The 17,413-nt window shown below is 40.2% G+C and overlaps 2 protein-coding genes across 5 annotated transcripts in view; one reads left to right on the forward strand and one right to left on the reverse strand.

Moving 5' to 3' along the window:
* LOC142030814 (transcription factor HES-5-like) overlaps positions 1-5,881 on the reverse strand; it is a 32,650-nt gene extending 26,769 nt beyond the window's left edge. The window contains exon 1 of the mRNA XM_075027162.1: positions 5,827-5,881. The gene's annotated coding sequence lies outside the window, so the exon portion shown is untranslated. The remainder of the gene's footprint in view (positions 1-5,826) is intronic.
* The window catches only part of PANK4 (pantothenate kinase 4 (inactive)), a 27,057-nt gene continuing 9,644 nt past the window's right edge, over positions 1-17,413 (forward strand). For 2 of the 4 annotated variants that reach the window (XM_075027139.1, XM_075027142.1), the window contains exons 1-12: positions 1-304; positions 3,660-3,742; positions 4,608-4,816; positions 6,968-7,151; positions 7,705-7,797; positions 9,240-9,393; positions 10,398-10,579; positions 12,118-12,199; positions 13,350-13,450; positions 15,371-15,526; positions 16,501-16,613; positions 17,131-17,218. In XM_075027139.1, the coding sequence (XP_074883240.1) occupies positions 145-304; positions 3,660-3,742; positions 4,608-4,816; positions 6,968-7,151; positions 7,705-7,797; positions 9,240-9,393; positions 10,398-10,579; positions 12,118-12,199; positions 13,350-13,450; positions 15,371-15,526; positions 16,501-16,613; positions 17,131-17,218 (1,605 nt within the window). In that variant the 5' untranslated portion in view covers positions 1-144. Of the gene's footprint in view, positions 305-526; positions 974-1,056; positions 1,147-3,659; positions 3,743-4,607; positions 4,817-6,967; positions 7,152-7,704; positions 7,798-9,239; positions 9,394-10,397; positions 10,580-12,117; positions 12,200-13,349; positions 13,451-15,370; positions 15,527-16,500; positions 16,614-17,130; positions 17,219-17,413 lie in introns of those variants that run through there. The other 2 variants (XM_075027141.1, XM_075027140.1) reach the window with 2 other exon arrangements.

Genomic DNA, 17,413 nt, shown 5'->3' on the forward strand with positions numbered 1-17,413 from the left:
CCGTGACACTCACCCTCGCGCCCCCCTCAGGGCCGGGGGGCGGGCGGGGCCCCGCGCGCGCCAGCGGGAGGGGCGGCTGCCGCCTCATTCGCATAATCTATGCGCCGGCCTTGTTAGCATGCAGATGTATGCGCATACATTTGCATGCCGATGAGGCCGGGCGAGGAGTGGGTCGCGTTCAAAATGGCGGAGCGGGGCGGGCGAGGGAGCGGCGGGCACGGCAGTTTGGACAAGAGCATCACCCTCCCGCCCGACGAAATCTTTCGCAACCTGGAGAACGCCAAGCGCTTCGCCATAGACATCGGTAACCGGGAGGGAACCGCGGGGAGGAGGGGGCCGGCGGGGAGCTGGGGAGGGTGAGGAGCGGGGGGGGGGGGAGGCGATGGTCGAGGAACGGGCGGCGGCGCTCGCCCGCTGAGGGGACGCGCGGGGCACGCTGGAAAATGTAGTCCCCTGAGGCGACCGGGCCGGCGAGGGACCCCGCAGGCCGCACTACAACTACCGGCAGGCACCGCGGCGGGGCAGGCGGCGCGGGGCACGACGGGACCGGTAGTCCCGCCGCCCGGCGGTGGCGAGGCGGAGGCGGGGAACGGCACTACAAGCCCCAGCCTGCCGCCCGCGGCTGCTAACGGGCCGCGGACGGAACCGGGTTAGCGACAGCCTGGGGCTGTCCTTGGCGGCGAATTGGGGGGGGGGGGGGGGAAGACGCAACCCCACCGGGCCGTCCTGCCCGAAGGGGATCGGGGCCTCGGGTGAGAGGACGATGCACCGGGACCAGCGCCGGTTGCCCTAGGCCCGACTGGGGAGCAGCGCTGTGGATCCCCCCCCCCCCCCACCCCGACCGACCCTCGGTAGCTGGCCCCGGCGAGCAGGGAGCTGTGTGTGCTCCTAGAAGGGATCTGGAAGAAGAAAGGGAGCTGGGGACAGCTGCTTTTCCACCCGCCCTGGCAAAGCAGGGTGGCTGCAGAGATGAGTGGGTTTGGCGTGGATGGGGGGGGGGGGGGGGGCGTAACAGCAGCTGACTGCACTTGCTTCCTCAGTCCCCCCCAGAAACACCCCACGTCCTGTGCGTAAAGCCTGAGAACATAATGCTCCTAGGTGTACAACAGCCTGCACCAAGGGACAGATGGAGTCATGCACCTCAAAGTGAGACCTGAGCACCGCAGCAGGGAGCTGTGCTGGTGGAGGGGGGCCGTGCTGGGACACAGCTGAGCTAAGCCTGTTAACAGTAGTTTCACCTATGCAGGGATTAGCATTCCTTCTACAGAGAGCTGCAAAACCAAAAATGCCAGTGCACACACTTCGCTTCTGTTTCGCAGTTACTAGGTTAGTGGAACTATTTAGTAGGAAAGCCGGAAGAAAGTGTTCTTCAGCCACAGTACCATGTGGTAGTGGTGCAAGCCTCCATTAGTCCTCTGGCTAACACCCCTCTGGGTGGTGTAGACTCACTGTGTAGTGGGAAGAATATACGCACCATAATATACAATCTTGTCATATCTCAGATCTGCTTAACTCCTTCAGAAGCTACTTGTTTCATGCCTGTTAAAATAACAGCTGGAATTGGTCCTTTCTGTGGGTCAGAGTGGAATTAGAGTTGTGGGATTAGTTATAAAGCCTAGTTACATGTCTCAGCTGGTGTTCTGAACGGATTTAAGTCTTTAAAAACTGGGAGAGGAAGGGGAGAATGTATAAAGCTTTACATAGCATTTATCTGGTGGTAAATTAATTGCTGAAGCACATTTATCATTATCAGCATTGTACATTCCAACACAAGCTTCATGATTCTTCTACTTAGAGGTTTAGAAGGAAGCTTTTCCTCATAGCACAGAGCTACTGAGTTTAGTTTTAAAAAAAAAAAAAGCCAAGAAAAACCTCACCTTTAAGCAATAAGCTAGCAGAACAGAGTTTGGATTTTGTTTACCAGAAAATTTAAAGCATTGGCTAGTACACTGAAATAAGACCCGAGGTCAGGAAAGCTTTACTGCTTTTGTTACTGTAAGTGTCTATCAGTGACCACTCAAAGTTGACTTCACTTAAATTTTGCTAGAGAAAGCCACCTATTTTTCTCCTACAAGTTGCAAAAATTTTCCTGTTTACTTGAGCACTGTGGAAGAGGTGAGAGTACTGTTATGAAAGCAAAGCTATAAGCATTAGCTCACTATTTTTCACTTGCCTATGCTGCATTTCTTGATTACGCTTGTTTTATAAGGCAGCAGAATGTAGGGCCACTGAATTTAGCCATTATGTTATGATCTAACATTGCCAGCTTTTTATTTACTGTTAGGACTTTAATTTTAACCCAGTAGTTGGTCATGATTACATCCTGTCTTGTATGCAGTGTGTTCTACGAGATGCATGGTAAGGTTGCTGAAGGGGGTGATATGCCAAATCTTTGACAAGAGGCAAGTAATACATGCAGACTTAAATTCAACTACACATTAGGCCTGTAGCACTGAGGGATATGGACGACCTGACTGCCTTGTGCTCCTGTTCTGAGAGCATGGATTAAAAGTTAGAACTGACTTTCTGTCCAGATAAGGGTGGTTATAGTCTGCAGCCCAGACTATAACCAACCATAACTTTTATGTCAAGTTAAAATTAAGGTTTTTTTCTCCAACGGCCAAAGCCACTTAGAGGTTGATGAAGCAAACAGATACCTTAATCAGATCCTGATACTCAGGAGTGGTTGAAGAGGCATTTTTCCTTCTGAAGGGGAAAAAAAGTTACAAGCTTAACAAAAATCATCAGGCTTTGACAGCCTCCTACTTTCAGGCTCAAATATCTGTTTGATTAAGATACTTGAGGTATCGGAAGCACCAGCAGGTACTGGTTTGGCCTAAGGAAAATCAGTTAGTGCAGTTATTCAGTCTAACTTCATAAATTCACTTTTACAGGTCAGAGGCCAAGACAGCACAGGTAGGGCAAGTGGTTAAGTTCCATTTCAAGATGAGAGTTGGAATTTTTATTGTCTTGATGTAAGCGGACTCGAGGCCTGAAGAGGGCGATGAGGCTGGTCTGCTCAGACTTGCATGTTGTCTAGTATCACTAACTGGTATGCTCGAGGAACATCATTCAAGTGTTCTTTACCCCAAAGCCAAGAATAATCTTGCAAAATAGTTTTTTGTACTGAATAGAGTCATCTTCTAACCAGCTATGAATGTGTAGCTTGTCCTTGGAAGCAGGTTAAGAATATTTACGTAAGTGTTCCTGATGAAACACTTTTTGATTGTGCATATGGCGATGCATTGCTCAGTTGTGGCAAACCTATTTATAAAATCCTCTTAAAAGCAGCAGATTTGGGGGTTTCTATAAAGAATTTTCATACAAGATAAATAACAGTGATACATGCACTAGCCTAACCAGTTAAGAACTTCCACTTATTTCTGCTCATCTTCAGTCATCCCCACATCAGTTGGGCATAAGCTCAGCTTGTGGAGCTTTTCTCATAAGTAGCACATTTGGAGTTAACCATGCCAAATCAGTTTCTAGACAAGGGTTCTTTGGCTCACTGCATTATGCATTTATCTTAATTATATCTGGCTTTAGCTGAGGAGATATTAAAACCCAAGAACTTTTAGGTCAAGCATACATAAACATAAGTTACATTCTTTGCTCTAAGGTAAGGCATTAATCATAACTTGTCATCTTTTTATTAACAGGTGGTTCATTAACCAAGTTGGCTTATTATTCAACTGTGCAGCACAAAGTGGCAAGAGTGAGATCCTTTGATCATTCTGGAAAGGTGAGAATTATATCATTAATCAGTTGCATGCAACTGACTCCTAAGAGTGAAGTACTGGACTGGCTTCTCACATTAGAACAGACTTCATCTGAAACCCATCTAGTAACTCATTCTATATAAAACTTTAACTAGAACTTCCTTATAGTTTAAGTATGACCTTCTGTAAGTCTGTTGTTCTAAAGTTGTCACAATTGAAATGTTTATTTTCAACACACATTCTGGTATGTACTGACGCTTACAGCCATCCCTAAGCATTTGTACTGCAGCTCAGATGAGTATGTGGCTCCTGTTAATAACTCTTTGCTATGTTCCACGGGAAATTAGCCATTAGCATGGGTTTGACAATTATTTTTGCTTTGCAAGCTTAATATAGCTCTAGATCTAAACTCATGTGATGATACATCATACACGTTCTCTTTACTGAAAGACTGATTGCAGGGCTTCAGAGTTGTGCAGCCCAGGCACAGGCAAACTCTGTTACATTCCTTGCCTTCTTGGAAGTGCTCATATGACCAGTTAGTGTTTGAAATAGTTATTTTCTAGACAGATAAATTCAGTACTTTTTGTAAAGAACCCATACTCCCATGTAAACATAACTTTTCTCATACAGAGATATTTCATTCATGTCTAATGCATGGGAGAATTGATTATATTCTCAGCTTACAGAGAGCTAAGATCTGTTGAAACTGTATTCTTCTTTGAAAGTAGCTTGGAACATTATGTTGCTTGGGGTGTTTTTAATATCATTAATACAGTTTCAAGGCAAAGGAAGCACAGGTATTGATGTTCAGTAGTTTAGCATATAAGCTTGTTTCTCGAGGAAGGATTTTGAATGATCTATAAGAAATTCTTTTCTCTTTTAAAGGACATAGAAAATGAACCTTTGTATGAAATATCGGTTCAGGAGGAGATTACAGCTCGACTTCACTTCATTAAATTTGAAAACACTTATATTGAAACCTGCCTAGATTTCATCAAAGACCATCTTGTCAATACAGAGACAAAAGTCATCAAAGCTACAGGTGGTGGTGCCTATAAATTCAAAGATCTTATTGAGAAGAAATTGGGGTTGAAGTAAGTGGAACTGTTTAAACTTAGTTATAGGAGTATTCTTCTTCTTTGATGACATTTTAGTAGGCTAACTTTGCACTTTGCCCATCTGCCCTCAAAAGCCATTTGCAGCACAAGAGTGCAGCGGTAGAATGTGTGCATGCATCTTGGTCAGACCAGGCTGACGTGACTTGTTAGTGAGCATAAGCTGCCAGAAGATAACTGTATCAGTAACTGACACAGTAGAGGTGTAGGAATAGAGCCAACAGACAGGAACACAGGGTCCAGGAAAGAGACAGTAACAAGAAGAAAGCAGGGTATTATCACAGCTTTTTTCTATAAAGGATCTAACTTGCACCTACTCCATTTTCAAGTTAAATTAGTCTCTATCATGATTATGATAGTGGTTTTTACTTTTCACTTCTCAACTAGCAGTATTTCAGTGATGGGACCCTAGCTATCAGTAGCATGCTTTGGACATACTGTTGAACTCTACTGGAATAGACACCCAAATACACAAAAGCTACAATGAAATACACAAAACCAATAAAATGAAGTAATATTTGAAATAAAGTAGTAAGTAGTTAGTAAATTCATTACTAACAAGAATTTTAATTGGGAATCTTTGATCAGTTACTGTGATGAGGTGTGTTTAAGTGCGTCAGTCTTTCTACTTTAAGGATGAAAGTCACAAGATGACTTCATTATTACAAGCCAAAACATTGCTGGCAAACACTTTTCTTTCCTGGATGTATCTAATCCCTGTAGTTGCCTGGGTTCTCAAGTTAGAGTTCCAAAAGCTCCTAACTTTTTTCTGTGCATGCTCAGAAGTGGGTAATTAATATGATATAGTAGCTAACTGTATAGCTCCTACCTAAACTTCATATAGAAGGATAGGATTGCAGGAGACTAAAGGGCAGTCTCATGAATATACAGCCTTATAAATTTACCATGCTATCAAACACCCTATGTTAAGAAGCCGCTGTAAGTATAGATAAAAAATATCATTAATTTACAGCAATATAAAACATTACCTGATGTTACTGGGGAGACCTTCAAGGCACCTCTCATGCTGTAACTCTATGTAATACATTCTTCAGCTTCTGAGGTACTGTGCTCATCCTCTTTTATACTACTTCTGCAAATTACTTTTTTCTGATAGGTAGGATTCTGTTAACTTTTTTTCAAGCCAGCCTACATCAGTACCTTATTGGCTGTTACTAAAAATTAGTTAATTGAGACAAGGAGGCAGTTCCCCCCCTTTTCCTCATGTGGTGCACCTGGGTTTTGTTTCTTTGAGGTTTTTTGGTCATGACATACTTAATTGGTCCACAGGCCCAAAAAGCAGCACCTTCTCCATCCTGACAAACTTAAAGCATTCTGTATTAATTGAGATTTTATATTTGTGCTTTGTTTATGTGTTTTCAACAAGGCTTATAATATTTCATGTAAGAAATTTAGTATATTTCATTTAAGAAATTTGTCATAAATCAGTAACCATACATAACACATAGAAGTTTACAGAAGTCAGTAACTGTTAGCTGACTTAACTACATCGTTCATCTTACCTAAATTATGTATCATGTTCCCAGACTCCATACTCGGGATATATACTGTTGTGAATCCTATTCTTGTGAGAAGTCTTTTTTTCCCATGTTTCGTAATCCCAGCAGTAGGGTTCTCGCAGTCACTTTAATCTGTCATAAACAGGTGCTGAAATGTTGAGGGGGGCCTTTTTTCCTTTATTGAGAAGGAAGGGGAAGAGCAATAGAAAATGTTAGGAAACTGTTTTGTTAGGTTAATTTCCAGATAAGTTTCTTGACCTACCTTATTGCACAGGTGCACATGTACTTGTGCTAGCACCAGGGCACCAAAGAGGCAGTGTAAACAAGCAAACAGGGGAGCAGGATTATTTTTAATGACAGCATGATTAATGTAAGATTAAAGTTACTGTGTAACTACAGTCTAACTTCGGACTATGTGTTCTGGCATAGAAGGTGAACATCTGCAGATGTAGGTTTCATGTTTTAAGAGATCTGGACTTTTGCCATGTGGTGTGGGCTACTATCTCCTGTTTGTAAAGTCTTTAAAAACTATTGTTCTAAAAGCATATGTGCTTATCAATAGGACTGTGAAGTTTATGTAAGGGTTTTTTTTCCTCCTCCTTCCCCTCAGAGTAGATAAAGAAGATGTAATGACCTGCCTAATTAAAGGATGCAACTTCGTGCTAAGGAACATACCCCATGAAGTGTTTGCATACCAGAAAGATTCAGATACAGAGTTCCGATTTCAGACAAACCACCCAAATATTTTCCCTTATTTACTGGTGAATATTGGCTCTGGGGTTTCTATAGTGAAGGTGAGTGGTTGCTAAAATGTTTTATTGTTGAATTTGATAAAGGCGATCTGAAACATCTTACTGCTTTAGGTCTGTAGTTGTTTCTTCCTGGGTACTACAAAGTTCAGAAAGAAAATAATGATTTTTTTCATTATTATTATTATTTATTTCCATTTCTTACGGAGTTATGAATGCTTTTCCATTCACTGCCATAGTTTCTTTTTAATCACATTTATTTTGGTGCTTAGAAAAGTTGTTACATTAACAGATGAGGACAAAGGCTGTCAGTTCAGAGTGATTTTTAATATTTGTTTGTTTGTTTGTTTGTTTTGGTACACTGTTGAGGGGACCAAATTTTGGCCAAGAATTAAATACAAAGATTTCAGAAACTGCTTGTGCTATAAGTATTTGGAACATGCACCTCTGGAGAGCTTCTCACCTGATATTTACACAATTAAATAATTTCACCTACACTAATTCCACTGTTCAAAAAGCCCCACACGCTTTCATATCTAACTGTGTGCTTATAGTTATAATAGGACTTTCTAACAAATCTGTCCTGTTTTATTGACAGGTAGAAACAGAAGACAAATTTGAATGGATTGGAGGGAGCTCAATTGGAGGTGGAACCTTCTGGGGTCTTGGAGCACTGCTCACAAAAACAAAGGTATCAAAGTGTCAGTTTTAAGGGGCGTAGGATTAAATGACATGCTAAGAGGAAGCTGGAAATGTTGGAATGCCAAACCCTTTGAATGCGGAGAAATAATTATTTTAAGTAATGTTTGTATGGGAAACCAGAAGTCCAACATTAGTGTACTAGAAGACGAAAAAGATTATGTCTGCCTCTTGGGGGGTTTAGCCTTTTATTCAAAGAATTGTTGCCATTGTGCGGAAACAGAACAGGCAGTTCTGCAATGCTCAGGACAATTTTAATACTCTCCATTAGGCGCTTGTGATCCTAGACTATTAGATGATAAGGCTAAGTCCCTGGCTTATGTTCATATTTTTGATGCTTCTGATGCATAAAAGGAAGCTTTAAATGCAAAAAGATAATAGTAGAATATAGGGACAAAAATGATAAGGTGCTCATCAGTGGCAAAACAGTAATCTTACTTGGGACTCAAGGATTTTGCCAGCAAGGACAAGTAGTGTCTAGAATGCAGAGAATAGCCGCCTCAAAGTGGCCTGTTAATTTTCTGTACTCTTTTTCAACATGAAATGCCTGCCTAGTTCCTGCAATGTTATCTGCAGAAGCAAAGCAGAGCGCGCCCATACTGCAAAATGTCTGGGAGAGAAGGAATTCTAACTCTCTTTGTTACACATCACGGTTTCAGGGGTTCGTCACTTAAATCCTAGGCTGGTGATCTGCCAGAATAAGGCCTGATTTAGTACTGCTCTGCCTAACTCAGCTCTTAAATCATGCTGGTTTTTCTCCTGTCTCAAAGACCCATGTGGCTTAAATAGGTGTCCCTAAATGTCAGCGGTGTAGAAAAAGCTAGAGTTACATATGCACCAAATAAGAAAATGTCAAAGGGAAGACCCATACTCACAATATTTTGTTTGATGCTTTTAAAAAAAGAAATCTTAGAACATGACAATGTCTGCTCTTAATTTTCTCTGGTTTTGTAGAAGAAATTAGGGTCAATGCAAGCTTAATTTCAGGGACGTTAATGCATTTCTGCAACAGTAAAGGCAGACTTAGTTTTTGGGGTTTTAAATATTTTTTTCTTATGCTTCAAGAAGACATAATTCTGTTTGCTCTTAGTTACTGTGTTTCTGACTTCAATCCAAGATAAGAAATGCATGAGGCTTCTGACTATTTTATATGTGCTGATCCATCTCTAGTTTTCAGGGGTAATTCAACAAATTATTTGCAGATAACTGAAGAGGACAGTTGTGCTTTTCATCGTTAAAGGAGCTCCACTTAAGATCAGTGTCTGGATAAGTCCTTATAATTGCAAATAATGTATCTGTTGTTGGCAGGGTTGATTCTAAGACAAGCCAAAACCCCTGGTTTTGCTCAGTAATGATGCTGCAGAACTCTGGGTTTATGGGCAAGGTTCTCTGGCTGTCCAGGAAAGCTAGAGTAATTCTGCTTCTCATCCTCAGAAATTTGATGAATTGCTGCAACTTGCTTCAAAGGGACAGCACACAAATGTAGACATGCTGGTGAAAGATGTGTATGGAGGCGCCTACCAGACCCTGGGGCTAAGTGGAAATCTGATAGCTAGCAGCTTTGGGAAATCTACTACAGCAGATAAAGGTATTGGTATATATAAAAGATCTACCCAAGATTTGCTATACAGTTAGTATTTTATATTGCCTGTCAGCATGGATTTGCTGCTTGTGCTAGCTTCCCATGAACAATTAAATGGATGGATGGAAAAATGCCAGCTTCATCAGCAGAAAAAAACATATCTTGCCTTATCCATTTCCCTATGTTATGCATGCTGGGCTGAGAGGGGACTTGGAGCACTGCTTGAGTTGCTTCAGTTATTTGGAATTGTTGTTTGAAACTAATGAGGAGAAGAAATGCAACCATCTCCTCTGGCCCTTGGGAATCTGATGTTTATAATGATCTAAGAGGTAGAGCTGGAAAATAACCACCAGTCCTTTCCATGATCTTGCCTACATGTGTTTTGCCTGCACAATATTATATTGATTAAAAATATTATACAGTGCTGCCTTATAAGCAGGCATTCACATTTTCAATTTGGGATTGCATCAGTCTAGGCAAATGACAAAAATAGCTGTCTAGTTACCCCAATGTTAATTCGTTCCTGTGGGAAATATATGTGGCTTTCTTGAAACGACCTTTCCAGAAAAGGACCTATGGGCAGTGATTTACTGTAATTTGCAGTTTTATTTGCAGTATTATAATAAAATGCTTGCAGTGCACCTCAGGTCAGGATGGATGGATGAACCATCATCTGTGATTCCTAGAAAGAAGAAATGGAGTTCTTGCCATTTGCTGCTGCCTTTCAAGCAGGTTTCTTTCAGGCAACATTTCACAGAGGCTTAGTGTTTTTTTCATTATATGTTCAGTCAAACTCACACTCCTTGTTGTCTGAAGTACTTTTTTTATAAAAGATTTTTGGCCGCGGGGGAACACCTTTCTTCTACATGCATAAAGAGATTGGTCAAACTGCGTTTTGTTTTGTTTTGGGTTTTTTTTCCCCCATCTGTAAGCTATCTGTTAGAAAAGTACAGTCCATTTGAGCATTTTTCAGCTGTGTTTAATTTGGTTTACTCTTTCTTTCCTTTAAGAATTTTCCAAAGAAGATATGGCAAAAAGTTTACTACATATGATCAGCAATGACATTGGTCAACTCGCCTGCCTCCATGCCAAACTCCATAACTTAGATAAAATATATTTTGGAGGATTCTTTATTCGGGGTCACCCTGTTACTATGCGCACAATAACCTACAGTATCAACTTCTTCTCCAAGGTAATGAAAACAGAGATTTTCTTAATAGCCGAGTCACTTGTTTAGTTATCTTTCTAGGTTGTTGTGAGACTTTAATAAATGAATTTGTACATGAAGTAAGCTTAGAGGGCTGCTGTTTAGGTAGGTAAGGCAGGGCTATAAAGATCTCTAGTGGGAGGGGTAAAATCAATGTGAAATGCCTGGGAGTTCTGTCTGGCCTCTCTTTCTCTCTCCCTCTCTCCCTTTATTATTATTTTTTGATTGACAGTCTGTCTTGTAGCTGCCAAGTAATGAGTTTTCACTATTTTCTTAGATAGCTGCCATTGTTATTCAATTCCTCTTGCTGACTTGCATCTATTTCTTTTCACCCCTTAGGCTATGCAATGTGGGATTGTTCTGCTGAGATAGTTAGCAGTTAGTATCAGCGGGGGTTTTTTGTTGTTTGTTTGTTGTTTAAAAAAAAAAAAAAAAAAAACCAAACCCAAAAACCAACCAAGCTGTAGTTCTTTGCAGGTGTTGAAGCTGTGGAAAATACTGAAGATTTTTCACTAGAAAAACAGTCAAGTCCAAAAGCTCACTTAATGGTTGTTACAGGTAGATTAGTTCCTGCACTTTTGCAATTTTATAGAATAGATGACACCATTTTTTTTCCTCATCTCAGTGCTTCAGGCAAGAGACTCCCATATGCTGCTTTTTTTCCCCCCCTTTGTTTCACCATTTTGGTCCCTTTCTGTAAAACTTTGTTGGGTTTCAAGAAAACTATTGCAAAACTGCAGCTTTAGATTCTTGTAAGAATAGCTTTATCAGTGATTCAAATCAAAATCTCACCATGAATTGTAGCCGATCTTTAATATAGTTTACTCAGTGTTAACTGTTCTCATAGTTGCTGCTGCAGACATAGCTGATCCTCCTTTAGAGAAGGCAGCGTCTCACCCAGCCTTGCCAAGGAAAACTAAGGGACCCTGCTGCTGGGATGGAGGGTGTTCTTATTCTCCCTAGCATTTGTGTATTATATTAACAATTAAACTAACTAATTCGAAGGGGGAAAGGCTTGCCTATGGATAATATACAGAGTATCTGTATCTTGTTGGATGTTGAGTAGCAGTGTAGTGAAATAAAGATAAGGAGCAATGTCTCAAATGTGTTGGATGCACAGTGGCACACACTTCGGTTGATGACCTAGAAATCAGATGACCTTATGTTTCCAGCCCGTTCAAGCAAGAGGAGTTGAATATTCATGGAACAATGCAGTGGTCTTGTCTAGTGAAGGCACTGGCTTCCCTCTGCTTCTGTGGTTGTGCAGGCTTAGAATACACACCACTTCTGCATGTATTTTTTTCCCAGCTGTTTAATAATTGTGGAATGATGTATGTAAGCAGTTCCTCCTGAAGCTGTGTTTCAGAAGCACCATTAAAGTTACTGAATGTGTTAGAATGTAGCACAAATGAATATTACCATCTTCTAGTTGTTTCTGTTAAATTTAAGTGTAAAACTAGTGACAAAGAAGTACATGTTAGCCATCAGGGACCATCCAATTGCAATGTTTCATATTGTGGCAGGGAGAGGTTCAGGCATTGTTCCTGAGACATGAAGGCTACCTGGGAGCCATTGGGGCATTTTTAAAAGGAGCTGAACAAGACAGTAAGTACAGCACTGCTATGTTCTGTATATGCTGTGTTCTGAAATGTCAGTGTAATGTCCAAGTTTCTCTTAAGAGGCTGCATGTAAGTTCTTGCCTAAATAAATACATTTGGCGCTAATAAACACAGATGCTGGGCTTTGGTTTCATATATTCTGGCAGGGACATCTTAATGTCTCACTGGTTTTCCTGCTCACCTTTGAGAAGCCAGCAGGATTTGGCTCTTCTCTTTTCTGCATTTCTGCAAAGAGCAGTTGTAACTCTAAATCAAACTGGGGAAATGTGGTTTCTAAGAACTTCCCCCCTATTTGAGAGACCAGCTTCTGAATTCAGTGAATGCACTGAAGAAGACCAGCGTCTCAAAACTCTGTTTGTTTGAGAGTGAAAAGCATCTCAGACATTTATGAAGGATGAGACACTTCTGTCCCACATTCTTTGGGTATAGGATGCTTTGGCTGAATTCTGCCATTTTTGGTTTTTTGTTGTTGATGTGCTAGCAAGCCAGTCAGTATATTAGTTATAGTGGAACAGATAGTGAGGTTGTTAATGTTACTTAGTTTTAGTAAATATCAAATATACCTCAGAAAAATGGATGTGGAATTCTTTTCATACCCATTTTATAGATACGGGCAACGAACTAACTACTGAGGAACTGAAGATGTTGCTTCTGCAGCATGTACTGTATATCTGAACTTGATTAAAGTTCTCAAAAAATTTCTAGAAGCAACTTTAGTGTTTATATGAAACTTACATTGTGCTTTGAGAGTTTTGTAATTATATTTTGTTAATAATGGATATAGATTTAGAAATAAGAAATTATTTGTATGATCAATGATAGTGCTTTGAAGGCATGCTGGTTATAGCCCTTAATGACAAGGAAAGGGTGTTAAAAAAAAAGAATGATTTTTAGAACTTTAATTGCCTTATGTTTCATTCAGGTTGAAGCTCTTTAGAGCTAGGTAATTTACTGAGTGGTTGAAACATTTCTTTTGGGGGTTAGAGGGAAAAATTATGTTTACTTATATAGACAAGGGAAGATGGCTTTTGTAGTGAAACAGCTTCTCTGAAGGGATGCTAACTCTGGACTCGCTCATGGGAGTATTTTCAGTTTTATTTTCAGATTATGTGTGTCTCTGTCTTTCTCTTTTCTAGATCCAAATCAGTATAGCTGGGGAGAGAATTATGCTGGGAGTTCTGGTCTTATGAGCACATCACCTGATGTTTACCCTATGCAGAGAACGAGGAGTGGTACAGTATGTGGTTGTCTTTTCTAGAACTAAGTGCCTTCTGTCAGAAATGGTGATTTGAAAATAGATGATTATTCTCAAGCTAGTTGCTTCTTGCCCCTGGGACTCCTGGTTACCAAAAGAAGTGACTAATATGGTGTCTTGTGTCATGTGTGATGCTGTCTTGTGTCTTGGTTTGATGTAATGTCTCATAAAACCAAATTGTGGCTGCTACTTTGTCTTATTCTCCTTCATCAAAGCCGGGTGGGGTGGAGGGGGAATGTTCATCTCTTACCCTTTCTCTGAAGTAGCTGGATTTTGCTACAGCTGAAACACTGTGCTTCAGAATTTTGAATCTGATGTTCCACTGTCTTTAAGCAGCGTTTATTTACTTCCTATGAGAAGAGAAATATATAATTGGACAGAAGAGCATGAGCCCAGTCATCTCTTAAATACACTGACAATACAGTAATTCCGATTTCACAGTGAAACTGGCATACAGTAAGCAATCAGAAAATACATTAAGGTTCTTAAAATATTCTAATACTGCATCTACTGAAGTGCTTTTGAGAAGAAACTAGAATAGTGGAGCTCATTGTGTTATACTGTCTTTTACCAATCTGCATGTCAGTGTTTTTCATGTCAAGTGTTTTTTTTTAATTTACTCCATCTTTGATTTATCTCCTCCCAGTTTTCAGGAATTAGTTTCCTAGACTTGCTGTAGGGTTCGGGGGGGAGGAGCAGGTGATGGCTTTGGTTAGTTGTTTTCTGTTGGTTGCTCAGCTTTTTTAGGCCTGAAGATGCGGTGCAGAACTCTTACTGAATGGTTTCCCACACCAAGCCTTAATATAAGTCCACTATGAGCTGCAGATGATGAATTTTGTGGGTTGTGCCTATATGTAAAAAATGTATCTAATTTTAAGCTCTGCCATAATGGAAATTATTGTAATGCAATTGTGGATTATATGTATGACCAAAAAAATAATAACATGATCCTTCTTAATTATAAAATATATGACAGATTTTTAAAAGTATTTATGCAGATGTAATGATCTCCTGTTGTTTGTCAACACTTTAATCTGTGAAAAGATTATTTTTTTTTCATGCTGGCAGTGGTACAGGAGTCTCAAATCAGCTGTAATGTACTGTCCACAGCTTCTCCATTTTGAATTCTTCTATTGTTTGGCACTCACTTTGTTCACATAAAGTGAAATCTCTTTGCAACAATCAGAGTTCAGAAATGTCCACTTTTCAGCAGTGAAATTAATACCGAAGACAACCGTTCTCTAGCAACCGCTTTGGTTTATGTACACAAAATCTTGTTACATTGTGGGATTTAATCATTACTTAGCCTGAACATTCTAGGCAGTGCAGTGTTTGCAAATGCAATGCGATTAGCTGGTTGTATATAATAAAGATAAATGTGCATGTTTTTTTTAGATGCAAGAAATAAGGTGCACTTTATGTACAGAGCTGTGTAACTATACATATTTCAATTAATCTCTATCCTTAGAAATTTGATCCCAAGCATTGTTTTCACAAGGCATAAGGAAAAGTTTTGGAGACTTGATCAGGATTGTAAAAGGAAGTTGTAAAGCAGCATAGCACTTTACAAATAAGCCTGTGCTTAGCTCTTCCTGCTCCTGTCTTTGAACCTGATAGCCCAGCAGATTTGACACTACCAGGGAGGAAGGGAAGGAAAATAATAAAATAGGGGACCTGTAGTAAGTTTTCAACATGAAACCTGATACTCTCTTTCTGTAGGGTGGACATGGATAAATAATCCATGCAGGGGAGTGGATTATTTATGATGACATTTACTCTAGTACAGTTGTCTGCAAATTTGTCAGTCTTAACTGTGGATGGACTTCTGTAGCTCTTGTACTAGTTTGTTAAGAATCAATTTCTGAGTTAAGTTCTAATAAATCTCTTTCATTTTTCACCTAGTTTGACATGCTTGAAATGGATAGGTTGGAGAGACCGCTTGTTAACCTACCACTGCTGAAAGACCCATCAGCCTATATTCCAGACACTGTTGACCTCACGGATGATGCCATGGCCAGAAAATACTGGCTCACCTGCTTTGAGGAGGCACTGGATGGGGTAAATGTCACAAAACAGTTATATGTATGAATGATGCAAATATTTAGCAAATAAATCTTTCGTGGACCAACGTGTTTACCCTGCAAAATATACCTGCTGTGTCAAGCATATTGTGCGTAAGTACAGTTCCTCTTTCCCACTGTTAACAGAGGCATCTGACTTTGTCGCCATCTTCTAAGGGTGGGCTTGATACCTTCAAAGGCAGAAGTATCTTTCTCCTGTGGTGCTTTTTTTTTTTTTTTTTTTTTGTTAAAGGTGTTTTCAAAGCATCTTCCTGCTTAAACAGCCCTTACCACTTCTTTATACAGAGCTGGCAAACAGGATGGTTACACAGTCAGAGGCCAAAAAGGCAAAAGCCAAAGATACTTGCATTGTTCTTACTTTTGGGAGCAGTCCTACTGACTTACAGCCACTTTTGCATTCAAAGAGCATGATTTAATCAGACATGAGGTTTTTTTTCTGCACTATGAAACTGATTCAGTCAGTGCATGCTAGTGCTTAAGAGCTGTGTATACTTAGTAAGCCAATTCAAATCAGAAACTTAATGAGTGTGTGTCAGGAGGAAAAGGGCTGGGAAAAACACAGGGGCAACACGTTGACTTGACCTTACTTTAGTAAAGAAAAAAAGAACACAAGGGGTTGATGTGGACTCTTAAATTTCTGCTTATTTCTCCTTTTGTGTGTGTTATTTTTTTCCCTCTCCTATAAGTAGTTAGAGCTTGTGTTTAATTTCTGAAAGTACAGTCTTGAAAATAAACTTTAAATCTTTTGGGAAGAAAAGGGGTATTTAAAATTATTCTTTGGTGGTTGGAGTAAAGGAAAGCTGGAAGATACTGTGTGGGAGGGACTAGAAAGTATGCAGGCACTGAACACTATAGCAGATGGAGGGGTTGTTTTTCAGAATGAACTTCAGATCAGTTACATCGAGGAAGAATTCGTTTGGTAACTTCAGTCTTGCCTCATTTCTCTACCAGGTGGCAAAGCGTGCTGCAGCCAGTCAGCCAGACTCTGTTGATGCACTGGAGAGAGCTGAAAAGTTCCGACAGAAATACTGGAATAAGCTCCAGACACTCAGGCAGCAGCCTTTGTAAGTGTCTTTATTTTCCCTTTTTCATTGCTTGCTGAGCAGAGCAAATTAAAAGCTAAGTGAAAACTAACTAAAAGCTAACTAAAAGCTAATTAGGTTATGAAGCAGAGCACACTGAAAGCTAAGTAGGCTGAAGGCTATAGCAGGTTGATGTGCCAAACGTCAGGTCCTTTGCACAGAACTTTTGGATCTCATATATTGGAATTTAATACAAAAATTGTATTATTATTACTAATAATGTTACATGGTTATTAAAAATGGTAGCATGTTAATTCAAGCATCTAGCTTTGCTCTGAACGTGTTCCCTCTCTGTATTTAAATAAACTGTATAGTAGATTTACCACTTAGAGACAGTGTTTAGCACATGTGGCATGTAAAGACTTTTAACTTAAGTACCTGAGTGACATGCTATGACTTATGGAGGAAACAGAGAAGAAAGTAACATTTTTATGTTTGAAGTAGTTGATTTTTTATTTTTTTTTTTATTTCCACCCCCCCTCCTTCTCCCTTTTTAAAGTGCATATGGCACCTTAACAGTTAGAAGTCTTCTGGATACAAGGGAACACTGTTTAAACGAGTTCAATTTTCCGGATCCCTATTCAAAGGTAAGTTGTTCTTGCTTTACAGGGTGGACAACATGTAAGTTCAAGACGCTTTTTCCATACTCTGAAACTTTGTTTAAGTAATGGCTTATAGGGAGGAGGTTAGTAACTGGCTGTCTTGCAGCAGTTTTAACCAGTTGGTGGTTGTCACTGAGGAGAAGCAGCAATGGGTAATGGGATATAAAGCCTTTGACCTCT

Source organism: Buteo buteo, chromosome 5, assembly GCF_964188355.1.
Source record: "Buteo buteo chromosome 5, bButBut1.hap1.1, whole genome shotgun sequence".
Taxonomy (NCBI): domain Eukaryota; kingdom Metazoa; phylum Chordata; class Aves; order Accipitriformes; family Accipitridae; genus Buteo; species Buteo buteo.